Raw genomic sequence first — 20,110 nt, 5'->3', positions numbered from 1 at the left:
TTGCATTGAAGCAGAGTTTTTAAAACACCCCAAACAAGGTACACACCACTGCGAATTCACCGCTGATGTATCAAACAAAATTACACGTATGGAAGAATTATCGAAGAATTCTTTGAATTTATCAAACATGCATTGCAAGTGTGCTGATTTGATGTTTGCAAAAAGTATGCTTTTGATGAAAAAATCTCCGACCTCCACATTAGTTCATTAGGTATACTAGGACTAAGATAATTTTCTTTTCTCGGTTAAACACTACATAAAAATTTCATCCAAATCATTTGAAAAAATTGCCGAGAAAGATGAGATGAGATCATTATTTCATGATTAAAATTTGTACCTTTTGTATACTGAAGCCCAGAACAGTCTTCATATACAATGGTCCATAAATGATGAAAACATAATAAACCCAAATTCTACCAAAAGTAGTGACACCAATGGCCCAGGCAGGCGCAGATGTTAAAATGGACATCCATGGAACTTTCATTTCCTGAGAATACAAAGACAGGAGAGCATAAGAGAGCAATATTCTACACAGAAAAAAGAAGCACTTCTCTACTAACTTCAGTAATTTCTTTAAAAAGTTTGAATTGCTGCTTTTTCGGTAAGATCATGGAATCATTTGATGCCTAATCCATTCAATGATCTCTTGGATTAAACTAGCATTACAGAGATAAGCTATAGAAACTTTTGTAGGGGACAGTCACAAAACAATTTTTGTAAAAAAGTGATAAAAATGGCGTACTCACTTGCGCTAAATTAATTAAATCGGGACGCATTTCGGGGTCGAGAAGGCCCCATCATCAGCCCGCAGTGAACTTGCTGTGTTTGCTGCCAGCTGATGATGGGGCCATCTTGACCCCGAAACGCGTCTTGATTTAATTTAATTTAGCGCAATATATCACTTTTTTATAGAGATAAGCTATACCAGATTTAAGGTACATTTTGAGGCACAGGATACTACGGAACATAATTTGTTTAAAAAAATAGATGGTTAGATGACAGTAATGTGTTAGGTCTTCTACCTAATATTTGTTTGCTTTCAGCAGAGATTTAACACCAGCAAAAATTGTTGAAACCAAAACTTTTGAACCTAGGTTCATTCAAACTTAGAACAACATCGAAAAATTTAAGCACAATACCTTTCTACCAATGACAGTATTGCCAATAGTCCTCTGAATGTACGCCAACTCAGATCGGGTGATGCGAGGATGTTTGTGCGGCAGATCAAACGCCAGAAGCCACCAGACTACGCACCAACAAAGTCCAATTGAGCCGGTCGTGTAGAAAACGATGCGCCAACCATAATGCGCGATCAGGAAGCCACACAGCGGGTACGTCAGCCCAATCCCTAAAGACATCCCTAACATCCAGGCTACCTATTACCACTCTACTACCTAGTTTTTAATTTCCATAAACAATTAATAGGTACTGCTTTTGTGGCTTTCAAACGTAGGAAGTCAATCTTGGTCAGCTCTTTCTGGTCTTACTCTAAGAAAACCTGATTCACTTAGGGTAGTTTTGTGGATTGAGCTGAAGACTCTGTTTCCCTGATTAGTATTTCAAATGTTGATGTTCAACATCAAAAAAGTAAATTTTTGACACTTGAATTTTAGAGAGCAAGAGCTTCTGAACTAAAGGCTGTTGAAGAGATGTCACAATAATTTATTTAGGCATATGGTTGGATGGTTACTAAATACTCATCAAAATCTTGAAATCTCACAGAGTAATTTTGAATGAATGAAGTTTCCCAAGATCGACGGTGACGATCAATCGGTGAAAATACAAAACCACATATCATTGGCCAAACTGTAAAACTACTTGTTACTATTTGCAACTTTGATTTCCTGTCTTACTCCATTTATTCTGTGGAAAACTAGTCAACGTGAAACTAGTTTTCACGTCAACTAGTAAAGTTTTCAACTAGTTTTGAAAACTTTTTTGATTTTTCTTCTCTTGGTAGAATATTCTGTATAAATTTCAAACTATAAAGTTGGTTTGTTTCTTCTATAAAAAAAAAGATAGGAGCAGAAATTTCAAGGTATCACAATGAACAAACGTTGCTTCTCACTTTGGCCACCGATATCTTGGCTTGCGACATTGCAGAATACTGTATGGAATGATGAATGATTAATGTAACTGCGCAAAGTTTCACATGATTTTTCATCTACTTTTCAAAGTCATCTTAGAAAGTTTCGTACAAAAATGAACAGTAAAACTCATTAAAAAGGACAAAAAGAAAGTAAAAATTTTGAAACGCAGCAGCTGAGAATAATTTCTTAATGTAGCACTGTTCCATGCCGAGGAAGCAGTTACCTGTTATGGGGAAATAAGACGTGAATTTTTCAGAGGGGGCATTGACAAGTAAGAAAGTTTTTTCTTTGGCGTATAATATTTTGACATACTACTCCCTCTCTGTGAGGAGACGGGAAAAAATTGTTCAAACTCACCTTGTATTGATGACATGAATCTGCTTCTCTCATTGGACGGAATCCAGTGGCCAATTAAAGCGTACATTGCAGGCCATGTTAAACCCTACAAAAAGAAAAACTTTCGTCAGAGCCATGAGAACGTTTAAAAGTAATGTATGTAAAAATGTATAGAAGCTGGGGTATACCTATACATATATCAAATCTTGGCTCAAATAGAAATCTGTTCTTGCTGCATTTGAGAAAGATTGAGGCCTCACGGAATGAAGGTAGCGGGATGACATTTATGTGATTTCAACAAAAAAAGGTTAACAATTTTAAAACTATACCTCACGAGAAGTTGAAATTGATTGAGCAGGGCTGAAAATTGAAAATTTAAGGTCTGAAACTCTGAAAGAGAAGAGGAGGAGCCAGATGCCTGATGAGATGTTGAAAGAAGAAAAATGGAAAAAAAAACATACGCCAAGAAAGAGAATGGAGTGGATGTTGCAAGCTTAGTTAAAATTGGCGGTTCGATACACAATGTATGTACCAATATTAAGTAAATGATCAAAAACTGCACTTTTGAAAGGATTCAGAGCAAGAACTGCACGTTTTTAGGATAAGAACTCTTATTTCAAGTTACATCGAGATCAACAACAGCTGAAGGAAAATGATGCGAAGTAGGAGTAAGAAAAGATGAAAAAATGGAGGGATAAAATGTCAGAAAAATATATACAGTACAAAATGTACATCATACTTATATTGCAGCTATCCTACAGGTGACCAAAGTCTGAAAAAGGTCGATTTCTTGGCCAAGATTACTTTGAAATCGGTATTATTCGATATCAATGATGGCTTCTTTTTTCTATTTAAGAAAAAAAGTCACTTACTTCCTGCCTTTAAAGGAGGTTTCAAGTGATATTCAAGAGAATAATGATAGAGAAGTGCGGAGTTTGGTAGGCAAGAGGGTCCATGACAAAACAAGATCGATGAGATAACTATTCAAGCATCATGGTGCCCCGATTTGCATACCCTATTATACAAGGGAACTTTTAAGGATCTGAGCCTTTGGTCGCTCGAACCAAGTAATGATTGATTTTCAAAACAAAGAGCAATTTTATGTATAATACGTCCTCCTACGGGCAGTTTGCTACGTAATCCTACGGGCAAACTCTTCAATTTAGGTTGACATCGAAACGCGCTGAACTTACCGAGACAAAGCCTTGTATTGAGCGCAAGACTATGAGCGCGGAGTAATGAAAGACAGCAGCTTGTGGGATGAGCAAGGAGCAGACAGCTGTGACCAACTGCGAGAACCCGAACACGATTTTAGTGCCGAACTGATGCGTCAGAACACCACCGATTATCTGCGACAAGAAGTACCACCAGTAGAGTGACCCGAGAATGGCCGATTGCGTTTTTGGCTTCCAGTCAAACTCACCCTCCTCCTGGAAAACATGAAAATGGATCGAGTTTAATAGGAAGGAACAAGTTGCGTACCTTGAGATCGAACAGAGAGAGGGTGGTTTTGAGTTCCGTTCCTCCTCGAGACTCGATTTTAGAGATGAACAGCAACGCCACTTTTATAATTCAAAATAATTTTCAAACCATAAAATGTACAACATGAGATGCACTTGTTTATTGGATTAATTTTTTCATTTTTGGTAATTAAATTTTATTTTATTGTCATATTTCTTGGAATTTTATCTTTCGTTCCATATTGTCCTCTTCAATCCTTTGAATTTTATGATAAAACAATACTCGGGCAGGGCCAGCTTAAGGGGGTGGCCACATGGGCCGCGAACCATGGCGGCATATGTTGTAATATTTCAAATGTAGGTATCAAGAAAAAAATCTGATTCAGAAGAAAAATTACAAACGAGAAAAGGCGGAAAAATCTCCCATTTCCTGAGAGTTCAAGTGTAGTAAGTAATTTCTAATTTGTTCGTCTTTCGGTGATACAAGAGACAGAGCCTTTCATTAGTCTAGTTGAGAGAGAAATCAAACACGTAATTTGGCCTGGAGCGGCGCGGCGCAGAGAGCAATGATGACGCGGACTCAAGATGGAAAGGAGAAGCCCTCGGCGCGCCGGTCAGCATGAAACACATATTAGCACCTACAAGACTCCATGAATATTTCACGCACTGCGTTCAACGTAGCGCGGTCAGTAGCGGTTGGCGTGAAACTCATAGTGCCTACAAGACTGCATGGATACTTCACGCATTGCGTCAAACGTTGTGCGGTCAGCAGCGGTCGGCGTGAAACGCATAGCGCCTACAAGACTGTAGGGATACTTCACGCATTGCGTCAAGCACAGTGCGGTTGGCGCGGTGGCGGAAATTAACATCATTAAACCAGATAGATTCTTGTTTAATCTTTCCTAATTTTTTCGTTCTGTTCTTATAAATGAAAGGCCTCGTCCACACAGAGATAGGTTTACGGAACTTAATTTTCGCGCAAAGTTCCGTGAACTTTTGTTAATGTTGACAGGGCTTTCACAAAAAATGTGCCTAACACGAGTAAACGCGTCTCATGCACTCCTCCTCCTCCGGCACGTTCACTTGACGGTTTGTATCGATGTTTCGAAACGAATGAGAAGGGGCGGCTAAATACAGGCGGCCCATGGGCGGCAAGTAGGGAAATCCGGCCCTGTAACTCGGGCCGTTTATTTTGCATTTTTGCATTAATTTTTGCCCGCAAATATGCAGAAAAAAGTGAGGAGAGAACTGAGGCTCATCAGTGATTTTCGTATTTATGGGAAGTTTCAAAAGAGCATTACGTATTTTTTAAGGGAGGCTTATAGATCTGCGTTACGGTAGCGTTAAGAGTTGAGAGCGGAGTAAAAATCCAATTTTTTGTGTCATGCACTTTACGAATGGTCCCTTCTTTCATTTGTTGGATTTTTTTTATGGAGGAAAGAAGGTTACATTTTTTTGTTTTGTTTCGGAGTTAGGAACTTGGGAAAACGGGAGATTCTTCTACGGACGATTCCTTACCGATAAGGAGGTGATGTTGACGTCCGGTTGTTCGGATACGTTGGAGGTGGGCGGGACGAAGCAGTACTTCTCCTGAGCCTCGGTGCTGTTGGTCGGCGTCGAGGGGAGCTTGACCATGGCCACGATGGCTATGTTGATGTCCGTGCGCAACATGAAACTCACCAGAAACCCCGAGAACGACAGCATGTACAGCACCACCCGCGCTGGCACCATATCTGCAACAAACCACGCACACAGTTCAAAATTTCCAATTATACAGGGTGTGGGTAATCCAGGGTTAAACGGCCAGACTGCAGGAGCCGAAATACCCCCCCCCCCCTTTAAATTGAGATTTCGAATTATTTTAAATCGTATATAAATTTAGGGCATAAAAGTACAGGAAAGTACACATTTTCATGAGATTTGGTTCACAACCGTTGCCAGAGTTCAGGAAAAACGATTTACCTTCCGATTTTTTTTTTTTGGGGGGGGGGGGATTGCTCCGACGGGGGGCACCGTTGTAAAAAAAACTTTAAACAACAAAAAAGTCTGACTTTGACCCATGGAACACGCTCCTACAGTCTGACCGTTTAACCCTGGATCACCCTGTATAGGCAATATTTTTTCACGCAAATTCGCTATTCCTTCACACGCGAAAAGGAGAATTGGAGAAAATTCCGCAAAACGATGAGGTATACTGAAAAAAAATAGCCCGATCGTGGGAGCTGAACGTTTAGGGTTCCATATCAATCGAACTATGTGGTTTGTCAGAATGAAATTTCGGTTCACAAGATTAAACGTTCGATTTTTGTGACCAATAACTTCTTTCATGTCGGTTCAATCAAAGCGTCCGATACGATCTAACGAACTGAATGTTCGGTTTGACGATCCGGATAGTTTGATCGACATAGAGCACCGAACGATAATATGTTTCGTTTTCGGACGTTTTTCTCAGTAAAGCTGAGTTTTAAACTAAAAAAAATGATACAACGGGAGATTTGCAAATCGCGATAATCGTGATGGATGTTCGTTACCCCTGTCTCAATCATGCAGGACGGTTCTGCTCAGTGATCTGTGTACATCTGAAGTGGGAAATTGGAAAAAGTTTAAAAAGACTGCAGTCGGACTGAATATCGAATCCACTTCATCTGCACAAAGCGTCGCATTCAATATCACGGCAGCGTTGCCAAATTGTGCAAACTGCGGAAATGTTGGCGGTAGTAATTTTGCGAGACTAAAATTCACGATGTCTTTGTTGGAATGTTGTTATTGGAAAATTTGCACCATTTGGCAACGTTGCCGTGATGCAACACGAGTTATTCGAACCCCGAGGTAAACGCGATTGTAAATACAACGTGCGTAACCCTTGAGAACTTTAACACTCGCGTCCCGCAGCCGTACATTCTGGTTATGAAAGGTAGAGCGCCTGCAATTTTTTGAGTATTCAACACGGACGTCCGGAGAACACGAATAGTTGCAGCCAAACCTTGCCATGGAAAAAGCCGGGGCGCCTTCGATTTTTTCCGCTTACGATAACAAAATAAGTCACTCATTGCATTAATACGTCGTCGTTGCACCAAGATACGGCGACCGCGGTGGATGACGTCAAAAACCCAACCTTTCAAAGTGCGATACTTATCTCGGTTAATATTGAACGTAGAATGTTGCGGTTTGGACAGATATTTTTAGCTTATCTGCAAGAATCTAGCATCAAAACACAATTCTGTGACCAGCGCACCTGACCCATTGATTGAAATTTAGGATAAGTATAAAGAAATAGCTGTGGTGGACTTTGATGATGGTATGTGCGAACAAACCTTGGAGGCTGCGAAAGCAGAATTTTGGTTGAAGCTGGAGTGACGGCATCGACGAGTCGTCCGTCGCTCCCGGAGTCGCCATGCTTCCTCCTGGATCGCCAAACCCCGCTTCACACCTTCACACTAACAATGACATAAACACCATTAATCCAGTCAATCTGTGCCAAGAAAGGGGTCTACTTTGCAAAAATCTGAGGAGAAAAAAGTAAGACGCATTCCCATGTAATTTTGGTCGCTGAATCCGACTCTAAATTTTAAAAGAACGTAAAATTTCCGATCAAATGGCTTTCAGATTTCTTAAATCCGGCGATTAGGGCAAAAGTTGTAAGCGATCGCGTTTGGGGTAGTTTTATGGGTTTATGAATTTTTTGTAAAATTTGCTGCGTAAAAACGCTGTAATGCCGTTGGAAGTGAAAAAAAATCAGAATGGTTTACACAGGTGCCCCTTGATACCAGTGACCCTCAGCCATGAAAAAATCCTCCACCTTCCCCCCCCCCCCCCCGCGCCGTTCATTCAAAGTGCACTTTTTTCTATTATATCACCCTGATGGAGATGTTGCATGTGAGAGGAATTTGCGATTTGACTATTGATTCTTATGTACAAGTTCGCGACAAACACGATGGTGCCACTGGTTTTCTCTGAAATCAACCCCGAGGCTCAAAAAAAGCTCTCAAGTTGAGGCCAAAATGGAGGAGATATCCCACGCTATCCTGAGAGTCCACCTCTACATCAAGACAAACTCTCCATGCAAAGATAGGGAGCTGATACATTGACAGGGCTGCCACTTTATTTGGGGACTCTAAAACTGATGACACGGCGACCCTGCTAATGTATTTGCTCCCTATCTTCGAATGAAGAGTTTGTCTTGATGTAGACGTGGACTCTCAGGATAGCGTGATAATATCGCGATAAATTACCGAGCGATAAAATCGCGATTTTATTGCAACAAGATCGAGGATAATCGCTCAGATGTTGATGATCTTAACGATTTTATCGCCGACAAAATCGCAACAAATCGCGATTTTTCCGTTGAAAAATGCTACTTGGGAACTGCATCCAAAGCAATTGAGTTCCTCTGTAATTGTTGGAGAAGACGTTGACCTCCTCATTCTAATAACGGCTCATTCTATGAACGTTAACAACGTTTTCTTCATGAAACCAGGCAGATCAAAAACTCCAGTGACTATTGACAGCCGAGTTAGCCTCGATAAAGAAACGTTAGTTGAGAATATTCTATTTCTGCACTCTTTTACCTGTTGTGACACAACTTCGGCAACATTCGGCAAAGGTAAAAAAAGACGTAAAAGTGTTCTTAAAATACCCAGACCTGATTCCAATGGCTCAGATTTTTCAAAATTCGAACGCAACTCAAGAACAAATTGCTACTGCTAGACAAAGATTCACGACACGGTGGGTGATTATGACTGAATTACGGACAACACGGAGAGTTACGGTTCCCTGTGGATCTTGGCGACCTCGACTTCGGCCTCATGATGAGCTTTCTGACCATTGTTTAATCGGATGTTGTGACTTTAGTCCTATTGTGTTAAACGTTTGTATGGGTGATTGTTTCTGTGCGGAGCCTTGGAGGGTTTCTATGATTTAGAGGGATTTCAAACGGAGATTATTTCTTTGGGACAAAAAAAAAAAAAACTCATCACTCATATAACGGAGGAACTTTTTTCACGCGGAGAAATGCACTAATGCATCTTTTTAACAAGTAGTTATTACCTCACTTTTCGTCTTTGCATGTACTGGTTTTCTTCTCCCCCTACCTCATGGATGCGTACTTCTGCCATGTAGTTTAATCGGCTGTTGCGACTTAGTGTCCTATTGTATTAAACAGTGATGGGGGGGGGGGGGTGCTCTGATCTGGGGTTCGGGGAGGGGGGGCCTCTGACTCGGAGAGGGATTTCAATGAGGTATTACAAAAGTGGTTAAAATAACATTATTTAAAGTATTAATTTAATTGTAGCCTTTCAAATGTTAATTTGATATTCTCAGGATGATTTCTTCAGAGCTTATGAGTTATGTGAGCTCAGCAGAATTAGTTTTTATTTTCGTTCAATGCTACTTTATAGCAAGCAGAATCGCATAGGTTCGCTTTTTTACAATGCAGAAACAGAGGGATATATAATTACTTTTATGACACTCTCCATAAATCGATGTAACGATTGTGACATTTCTCACATGATTGTACTTTCATGTATAATTTTAAACAATAATACATGAGTACAATAATAAAACATAAAGTTACATTATTAAAAAAAAAAAAAAAAAAAAAAAAAAAAAAAAAAAAAAAAAACATTACAGCGATTTTACGCAGCAAATTTTACGAAAAATTCATAAACCCATAAAACTACCCCGAACGCAATTGCCCATAACTTTTGCCCTAATTGCCCGATTTCAAAAATCTAAAGACCGTTGGATAGGAAATTTTACGTACTTTTAAAATAAAACAATTTATTTTGTCGAAAACCCCAAAATAAGCGAGATTTTTTTTTTGGGGGGAGGGGGACGTGATTTTGCGCTATTTTTCCAAAACGGCGGCCATTCCGGGCCAAATTTTAGTGGGCAAATTTCGGATTCAGCGACCGAAATTAGAGGAATCCGTCTTATTTTTTTCTCCTCAGATTTTTGCAAAATAAAATCACAGATTGACCGACAGAGCACAGGGGAGAATTTCATGAGCCGCCCTGCGCCGCGCCGTCCGTCCGTGGCGCGCATGCATGGCGCACGACCTGCCTTCATTCATCTGGCGTTGAGAGTTCACTTACTACTTCACACGACCAGGGTGTAATTTTCAAAATTGAAAATTAAAAGAAAAATTACACGATTTGCGATTTTTTCGGCCGGGGAGCTCTCCTTCCAAGAAATCGTTCGCCACCCGCTCTCGTCGGGAGCGCCGCGGCGCACATTGTGGTATTGGACCTGAAAAGCTGGCCAAAACTATTTATCACCAGATATCGCCGAGTTTTAAAAATATTTTACAATCAGTACTTCTTCTTAAGTGATAATATGCACAATTGAACCACCTAACACATCTTATGACAATTTGCGGAGAGTTTAAAGAGGGTACTCCAAAAAGCCTTTAAAAGGACCCAAAGTATCTGACTAAAGCTGTGCATTTAGACGAGTTTCTCCTTCACCTATGGTCTACTTTTCGGAATAAGGACTTTCTGTTACCTCATTAATGTTTTTTTTAAAAAAAAAACAGCGTAAGTCACTTCAAAATTTTTGACGAAACAGCCGATCTCTCACATTGAGGAGTAATTGTACATTTCTCAAAAAAATTAATATGAATCATTCTGGATATCAGATTTTTGACAGTTTTGAATCAAAATTATTGCTAGTATGAAAGTGCAGGGGCCTCCATATGATGATTTGAGGATAAATTATAAGATGAAAATGAGTTTTATCATAATAAGAACCATTGTAAGGACAGAAAGCACCTGTGAAAATGATTCATTTTGATGGGTTCCTTCCTAACCCATACAATTTCAGTCGTTAGTATTGACATAATTTTTCCCATTCGTGTTTGTGAAAATCGCTCAAAAGTCCAACTTTAAAGTCAAAAATTTCAATTTCCTCAGTCTGTCATCTCTAAATCCTGAAAATACTCACTTCGGACTATATCATTCTGCCTTAAACCGCTTGAGAACAGTTGAGAGCAAAAAGAAATCGGCCTCTGAATTTCGAAAAAAACGTTTACTTTTACATCACTTTTCAACCTCCTGTGAAAATCACTAAAAAAGGAAATTTCGAAAATACTGTGGTTACTTGTGTAGAATATACCCCTAAGAATGTGTTGCATATTGCCGAACTTCCCTCTTATGATCGCACAGTTGAAGTAAACTAATCGACGAGTAGCGCGCCGAAAACTATCAAAATAATCGCTGAGAAATAGGTAACTTCGTTGTCTCTTTGCGGGAAATTGAGCCACTCAAAAAATAGCGCATACATGTCTACCAGGGTAAAAAACAGTGTAGATTTCGAATATCACATTGGTTTTCCAATAAAAAAAAATTTAAAATTGAGGTTTTGGCCAGGTTTTTCGGTCAAATACCACAGTGTGCGGCGCGGAACGCGCACAGACGCCTACAAACCTAAAGGGCTACTTCACGCATTGCGCAATGCTTGAAGTATCCCTTCAGGTTTGTAGGCGTCAGTGTACATTTCGAGCTGGCAGCGCAGCGGCAGCACGCAGCGCCGCAGCGTGCCATAAACTTGCCTACAATTAATAGGTCAGGGTGTTAAAATGTAGGCAATTTGACATCAAATTCGAAATTAGCGACTCAGAAAACATCAGTTACGAAACTTTCGTGATCTTTCATTCATTATCCGACTTATTTCTTCCTATTCTTGAGTTTTGGAGCATAGTGCGCCGCGCTCATGAAATTCTCCCCTGTGCTCAGTCGCAGATTGACTGGACTATAGAAGCACTACCTACCTTTGGCTTTGAGATCTGTATTCATTTGATTTCTGGCCTCTTCAGCAAGCGAAAATTGCAACTTGTGTTCTTCAGTCGCCTTTTCTCTGTCTTACTCGGTACTTGCAGACCTCATAGCGCAAAGGTACGTGTCGCACTTTTGGCGCGTGTCCTTTTTAAATGGCTTCCGCCGGAGGTTAAATTTTATGACGGGTACTCTCCTACACAATGACAAAGAGACTGGCTTCGACACTTCTGCTTTGTGCACATCATACATTTTTTTCAGGGTCATGTCATGCGGCGAGATCTTTACCTCTGTCTGGCTCCCACAGTAATGACTTTCGTACACTGGAATTCTTCCTATTTGATTGATCAGGTACTTCGCCCCTTTCTTCTGCAGAAATTTCGCTTTTCAGAGTACCTCTTTGGTCCAACAATTAAGTGGACCTTTGTCTTTTTAAAGTAGTGTCAATTCGCTTATTTGGCACTCTTAATGTACGGCAAAAGAAGGTAGAGCAAACTTCCTTTTGTTTAGAAGTATACCTTCTTGTATGCTTTCTTCTCGAGTGATCGTGTTCAATTTTGATTTAATTAATTCTACTTGATCCTTGAGAAAGGGATTCGTATGCATTCTAAGATGCTGAATCCGACTATTATCTCCAAATTTTTTTATCACCCTCCATTTTGCTGGAAAAGTCTATTTTTCTCGGAGATCGAGTTTTCCATCGGGGTTTCCAGAAAGAAGTAGAGGATAACGAATTTCTGAGGCCATTTTCGGGGATTTTAGCTTGAATAACATGAGAATCGATATATCACAAACGCGGAAATTTTTTTAAATTTCCTTGGAAGTGGGAGCAGTCCAGAAACGCTTTTGGCCCAGAAAAATCGGACAGGGGGTTGTCAGAGATAAGTGGAGGACCAATCCGGGTTCAGTGGATCTTCATAAATCAGGAGAGACCTTAAAAGGATCTCGGAAAATTTCTGAAACTCCTTATAACAGGAAAATCGGGAATGCCTTCAAAATTGATGTGTTAAAATATTCATGAATTTAAATTATTGTTGCTATTATTAAATTACTATCTCCAATCTGGTTTATCATTATGGTGTATATTCTTCTTATTATCGATTTTTTGTTTTGGTAGAATATAATAAGACCAAGAGAAGTTATCCAAAAAAAGCTGGAAGTTAAAGAAGTATATTCATTTCCAGCTGAAACATTTTTTTCTGCAGACTTGATGAATGAATTTAATTGTATGCATTTCTTTATGTACTTCATCCCTTCAGTTGTATCTTCCTGCAAACTTTTCCTTGACTCCCAGTTTGGAAATTAAAATTCTCTGTGATGTAAAATAAAAATAGAAACGAAGAAAGAGATAGAGAATAGGAGAGAAAGAAAAAAAAACATAAAAAAAGCTTACCAGAGGTGAAATTTACAGGGTCAGAGGGCTGTTGGGGTATAAAATTGTTCAGGGGGGTGACATAAATACAATCTGAAAATATTAGGAAACTCAAATTAAAAAGAAAAGCTATGATGGTAATAAAATAAAATATAAACAAAAAAGAAGTTGAAATTGACAAAAAAACAAAAATTATTGAAGGAAGGATGTATAAACTAATAACTTGAAATGCGTAAAAGAAGTTCCAAGCTGAAAATTGATATTCTTGATAGATAAGGAAAGATGTAGGAAAAATTAGGAGGAAAGAATCGTACAGCATAATTTGATGAAAAAGGCGAAATTACTGATGAGCAATAGTAAACCTAGTGGTTAATAACAATACAAAGATTCTCCCTGGATTTTCCCCCAAAATATCTACCTTATTTTTTTCTTATTTCTTGGCCTCCTGATAGTTGCATACGCTGAGCACCAATGCAAAGCTTTTACGTCATTCTGCACAAGTATTTCAACCCTTAGACTTAGATCATGTATGATTAGATTCCAAAGCATGCAGCAAAGAAAGGACGACAAAAAGCCAGTATACTTACTCATAATATTTATTCATTTTCTTTGCTTTTATTTTCTTACATTTCTTCTTTTGCTAATTTTTCTTCATCACTCATTGATTTGCATTGAAATTTAGTGCCATTTTGTCTTTTTCCTGAGGTGTTCAACAGTTACTTTCTCAAATTCATGGGGCATTGATTTTATTATACAAAATCATACGATTGGAAACAATTACATTTTAAATAAAGAAACACATAAAAAATTTTCTTTCAAGAAAAATCTCTGTACTTTTAACAGGAGTATAAAATCGGATAATTCAAAACCTATTTCCTCTTTCCTCACGCAAAATGAGAGAATTGAGAAAAGTAACACATTCAAAATTTCTGAGTGTTTTGTGGATTTTAAATGTTGTTGAGTTTTGAGTCATCTGTAGGAGCTTGAAAACTGACTGACTGTCTATGAGCTACTAGATAAGGTTTTAACTAGGAAAAAGTATAACTTATTTTACCTTCATATTCTTATATATGTACAAAATAATTCACACAATGGTAAGCTACGAGATCAACTCCTCAACTAAGTATCAACAGACTCAGACTTTAACGCAGAGTAAAAAAGTCCGATATGGCGAAAAACGAGATACAACCATTTCGATTTCCAAGTAAAATTGTGTACCTACAACAATGAAGGAGAAAATGGTCTCTTTTTCGCTCAGAGACTTTAACGCGGAGTAGCAAAGTTGGATGAGGCAAAACACGGGATACAACTATTTCAACTTCCAAGTGAGTAAAATTGTACATCTACAAAAATGAACATTGATCAAATGGAAGTTACATTATGCAAATGGCATCATTAGTATTCTCCTTATTCACCAATGTTCATTAACATTGGTTAACCTAACCTGAACACTTATATCTTATTTGAGAGTTGATTTCTAGGCTTTCTGTCGTGTGATTCATCCTCCTCATAAAATGTATAAGGAGTTCTGTAGTGTTTTAGTTGATGCCTTGTAAAAAGACCCATTTAGCTCTTTTGCAATCCATAGGGTTTTGATAATTAGTTATTGATAAGCATCAATTTTCGATCAAAAATGACCTTCTGAACAACGGACAGTATTGAGTTGCTCCCACTAGCCCCCCAAAACGGCACTACCCCAGTTAGAAAGACATTTATAAGGACATCCTTCTAAATAATTTTTCGAGACAGAACGTTATCGTACAAATGTAAGCAATCCAACGATTTTAAATGCATTGCTTGAGATAAATGCTCATTGAATTGCCTCTAAATGCAATTCCCTGGACATTGATAACTTCTGATATTTTAACCTTTGCTGAGGTCAAAAATACAGAGATCCTTCTCAACTAATGAATACATGTCTGATGAGTACACTTGATGGCTACGAGTTTCAGTAAATAAGATGACAGTAAAAAAATTTTGACTGAAGAGTCCATTTCTACAATTTTTTCTACATCTTTAACTCAAAAAATATTTACAAATTGTTACAGATTACAAGTCTTCAGAGTATTTTAAAGTCTTAAGAGCTTCAAAAGAAAAAGAAAAATGGACTTGATGCCAAAATATGTAGATGGCATACTTTTCAACTTGACAAACTTACGATTAAAAATTTAAACAAAATTGGGTTGATTCATTCTATGTAACTATATATAAGGCAAATTTTATGAGTTACAAATTTGTTGAAACAAATTTCAACTCAAACTTAAACCAGTGTTCTGGAGGAGGATGGAAAGAAACATCCCAAAATATTCTTAAAAACTTAAAGAGGGCATCAAAGGAATATACAAAATCCTAACTTTTAACTCTAATGAAAATTTACTGTACAAACAAGTTGACTGCAAAGAGGTCAATCAGACCAAAATGAATAGAAACGCGCCAAGCCGCATATAATTATTCTATCAAAATTTCACGCAGAACGCATTGAACATATTGGCAACATTCAAAGTCGACTTATAAGTGAGAAATTAACATCTAAAACTCCTATCATAAATAGTGAATCGAAACTTCCTGCTCTAGAATAAACCATAATTGACGAATTAGGCATCAAAATCAACCCACTTGTTAGGGGACTAACTATAGTTTAGTTTCCCTCATATTTCCTTCTTCTTCTAACACATGATATCTGTACTAAATCTTAAATCTAGAGAAAAAACAGTTCACCATTGTAAAATACGTAAAAATCAGTTCTAATAATGGCCCATTCAATTAGTCAAAAATTCTCTCCTGTCAAAAATGTATGACCGAGAAAGCATATTTTGAACGTGAAAGTAGCTATTGGACTTAGTCCTAAGCGTTAGAAATAAAACTTCATGACTCTTTTCCTCGTTAAAACTTGTTGTGACTTGGTGCGTTTCTGTCAAAATCAATCTAATTTGAAATCATTCATCCAAAAATTTTAAGATTTTTGTAAACGAATTCCACTTTACAATCAATTAAAACTTGAGTGTAAATTGTTGGAATAATGACGGAAAAAGGGGGAAGATTGTTGAAGAAGAAAATTCAATCCAAGAATCCTCACATTTCATCTTCCTCTAGAAATTTTGGCAAGAGGAATTCAGCAGTATGCTAAAATTTGCGACTAGCTCTAAAAAAAAGGCACCTTAATCTTTTACACTGCTTTACAGGAAAATAATAGCTTCCTCAAGAAAGTAAATTTCAACATTTCAATTGATAACTTGACGTGGATCTGTGACAACCCAATCAAGGTCCCCATTTAGTTTATTGCCAAGTTCTTTCTTGTTTAATGCTGTGTCATTTTTTCTTGAGACTTGTCTACATACTTGTGACGCATCCTGAATGGCTCAAACATCATAAGAGGATAGTCTTCTTTAAGACTTCCAATGGAATTTTAAGGACGAGGATAACTTGACCTCTCTACAGTTACTTACATTTTGAACCAGCAAATTTTTATTCTTCAAGAAATAATTTCACTTTTTCGAAAAGAGGTATTCGTCTCTTAAAAATACAGGACTTCTCCACAAATTTCGAGCAGTAGGGTACGTAAAAGTCAAATATCCGTCCGAAATTAAACTGTGGACATGACTGACCAATGCTACCACAATGATGGCGAAAGAAACTTATCAAACTGTGACTAAAAATTACAAGGCAGAGTTAGAAAATTTAACTGATTAGATAGGTACCTACTTCCAATATATTTTTGTAACTTGAACCACAACTATAGTATGAGACTAATGAAACGACAATCAAAATTTAATACCAAAGAATCATTAAAATGGAGTAAAATATTATTGCCAAAAACGACTGAAAATTTACAAAATTGCTGATTTGATTGTTTCTATGCAAATGTCGGCTGATTAACTGAGCCAATTAGAGTGTTGTATCTCTGTGACTGTAATTGTTTTGTGAGCTGCAAATCCATAATAAAACTGTAGAAATACATATCTTTGTTTATGGTGTTGGGGCCTTTCCGTCATACTTGATTTTCTACATGGAGAGCTACTGAACACCTTTTCTTAATTCTATGTGAAGGGTATTCTGTGAGAATTTCAAGTCAAAAGGTTGGTTACGTTGCCTATTGAAAAATAAAATGGAGATTTGAAAACTTTGCTATACATTTTTGCAGTTTCACTGTCTTACTTACTTATATCTCACTGAAAAAAGTCTGGTGATATGGAAATGGTTTGATTCTTCGGTAGAGGGTGTTTAAATTTATACAGTAAGATGCGCTGACTTTGTAATTAAAAAGTCTTTGCACTGAAAAGAACTTAAAATATATATTAATATGGTTGAGCACTTTACTTGTTTGAGTTGACTGTCATTGAAAGAGTTAGAAAAAATGTACAACTTTTGTTCTTTTTGATTTTTAGAAGTTGTAAGAGTAAAATGTCCGTCTCAGCGTATGACACGCCAGTTGATGGCTTACTGTATTTTTTGACCAACAACTTTGTCAATTTGAAACGACTTTTCTCCCAATAAAAACTTGAAAGCTTATAATCATTATCATTTTGAGGCTCACAAAAATTCAATTTCATTAGCATATCTTTCTCTTTGAGATAATGAAACAATCAAGAATTTTGATCTTTGAAAAAATGTTGGTCCTTTTAGATATAAGCCGTTTTTCAGTCAATTAACTGGACGATTTTACCGAAATCAGTCTAACTATAACAGAGGTCTGATTTTCTCTGATTTTTTATCTATTGAACAGAAAACCAGAAAAAACTGAAATTTTGCAAGTATAATCTCCATAATCTAGGGTCATTCACATAAATTTTAATGGCGTTTAGGTGTTATGTTTTCTGTAAAAAAAATAAAACATGAGAGAAAATTAGGCAATGTGAAATATGGTTCAGCCGATTCCGGTTGAATTCGTCCAACTTGTGTTTACACTCTTTTAGATGATCATACAATCTTATCTAATTTGTAGATGTTTCAGTTGTCAAAATTGCTACAAATGATCAGAAATTGACCTAATATAAATAATTTTATCTACTCTTAAACTCCAATCAAAATAAAATATTAACAAATTCATAAGGTAGAAAATATAATGACTATACTTGACTAAATTCAACTAGAGTACAAAAATAAGTCTTAAATAGAGATTACATCCTTAGCAATGAAGAAAAAATAATAGGTAACAAAATAAAGGGAATGAAAAGTAACTCAAACAGACTTTACCGAGACGTTGCTCAACTCTCTACGGCACTTTCACAATTATTTTTTTCTAGGGGTTTGGCACTGAGGGGGTGAAGATCTTCCGGTGCAGTCTTGGCTGGGATTTTACCATCTGGGTAGTTCCAGCTTTGTACTTCAGCTGTTCCGCACAACTGGAACATTGAGTACGTTCCAATTGCAACTACAGCAGCCGTTCCAAATACTTTGCGCCAAGCAACCAAACTTGTCTGCGAACAATAATGAAGATGAATTAAAGTCTCATACATTACAGACTTGAAGTTGAGGTAAAAAATTTTCTAAAATTTCTAAACTAATGACCATCAATTGAAAAAGGGTCCTGAGTGACAAAAATTCACGGCTGGGAGATGGGCATCACTGTACAGAGTAATTTTTTATAAACATTTTGGCGCAAAAAATACCCAAAAGTATTTTTAGAGTCTGGTTCAGTTCGAAATTTGTGGTAAACATACACTGTTTGAAGAAAAACCTCCTTTTAGTTTTAATAGCAGGGTTTTCACAATATCTTCATTTTGGATTCCTTAGCTTTTCCTGACTTTTTTTTCTTTTCTTTGATTCCAAAATTTTCAAATTCCCTCATTTTCTGATTGCTTGTACTGCTGGGTGCAATGAGTAAAAGAATGCTAGTACGCAAATGAGTTAAAGAGTGAGGGTAGCTGCTTTGAGGGGAGAATCCATTAATGTTTTCTGAGCATTTCTTACTGCGTTTGTGGCACAGTTGGGACAGAAAAAAGTAATGCACCAGTAAACTTGTTCCCTGAGATAAGATTAATTTTAATAGGGATAGAAATACTTGTAAAGGGTGGCTAGGATCTTCGAATGAGAGAGAAATAACATCACCAACTTACATCTTCTTCTAAAATAAAACCAGCAGCCAAAGGTGATAAGAAGCTGGCAGACATATGTATTGTTTGTGCAAATGCGAGAATTGGACCTAAAACCAAAGACGGAGGAAGTTTAACCTGTTATTTGTCAAAAGTACCAATATAATGATTCTTAACAAAAGGGACAAACAATCCGCATCATTATAAGTGAGAGGTGAATTTCTGAGTTATTAAGTTCAACTAGATTTAGAGAGTAACTGTGATTTTGATTAAAAAAAAAAAAAAAAAAAAAAAAAAAAAAAACATGTAATCAATGTTAGAATCAAAAATTAAAATACTTCTGAGTAAGATAGGTGGGGGTAAGAGTACGCACGGGGTAAAAGTACGCACCGCAATTTTTTCGCGCGCTTTGTTTGAATTTATGATGGCAATATACAGTGTTTGTAGTTGGCAACATTGAGTTTCACCTGTTGACAAAGTTTTGTGCGAAGCAGATGTGTTTTGACAGAATTATTCACTTTTCATGCGAAAAAGATCGATTTTTTTAGTACTTGTATTGTCTGTTGTGAATAGAATAGTTGATGGAAAAAATCGGACAGGCACCATATCAAAGTGTTACAGTGTTGGCTTTAATAATCCGTAGTTGTTTTCACACCTTGGGCCTTGGGGTCAAAGTTTTGGTTAATGTTGTCCAATGTTCACAAATGAGGCAAGAGTACGCAGCCAGAATGGGGCAAAAGTACGCGCCCAAAAGTGGGGCGTAGTTGGGGGGGGGTGGTGGTGTATAGGAACTTCAACATAGAGGATGTAGGCAACTCAGTATCTTAATAAATTATAATGTTCCTTTGTTCAATTTGGGCAGTTAAACTTTGTTCTTTTCCTCTTTAAAAAAAAAATTACTTCGAAAATTATTTGGGAGCTTGTGGAGACTGAATTATTATTTTTTTTTTCACAGTAAAAGTGGTTAGGCACTACTGGAACCCTTTGAGACCAGTTTCAGACGTTTTCCGGGATGTAACAGGGATTTGGAAAGCGGGAGATGTTTTTTAAA

The 20,110-nt window shown here is 37.4% G+C and overlaps 1 protein-coding gene across 11 annotated transcripts in view; it reads right to left on the bottom strand.

The window, feature by feature from the left end:
* Nucleotides 1–20,110, bottom strand: part of MFS17 (Major Facilitator Superfamily Transporter 17) — an 82,016-nt gene that overhangs the window by 5,634 nt on the left and 56,272 nt on the right. For 3 of the 11 annotated variants that reach the window (XM_019053745.2, XM_019053744.2, XM_072302066.1), the window contains exons 10-11: nt 19,084–19,169; nt 13,606–18,444 (exon numbers count right to left, since the gene is read on the bottom strand). In XM_019053745.2, the coding sequence (XP_018909290.2) occupies nt 18,232–18,444; nt 19,084–19,169 (299 nt within the window). In that variant the 3' untranslated portion in view covers nt 13,606–18,231. Of the gene's footprint in view, nt 1–337; nt 488–1,139; nt 1,361–2,447; nt 2,533–3,619; nt 3,857–5,404; nt 5,620–7,200; nt 7,392–8,454; nt 8,683–13,048; nt 13,121–13,605; nt 18,445–19,083; nt 19,170–20,110 lie in introns of those variants that run through there. The other 8 variants (XR_011900135.1, XR_011900136.1, XM_072302065.1 and 5 more) reach the window with 6 other exon arrangements.

Source organism: Bemisia tabaci, chromosome 6 (genome assembly GCF_918797505.1).
Source record: "Bemisia tabaci chromosome 6, PGI_BMITA_v3".
NCBI lineage: Eukaryota > Metazoa > Arthropoda > Insecta > Hemiptera > Aleyrodidae > Bemisia > Bemisia tabaci.
The sequence above is the reverse complement of the archived record's forward strand: the minus strand, read 5'-3'. Positions and strand labels throughout refer to the sequence as shown.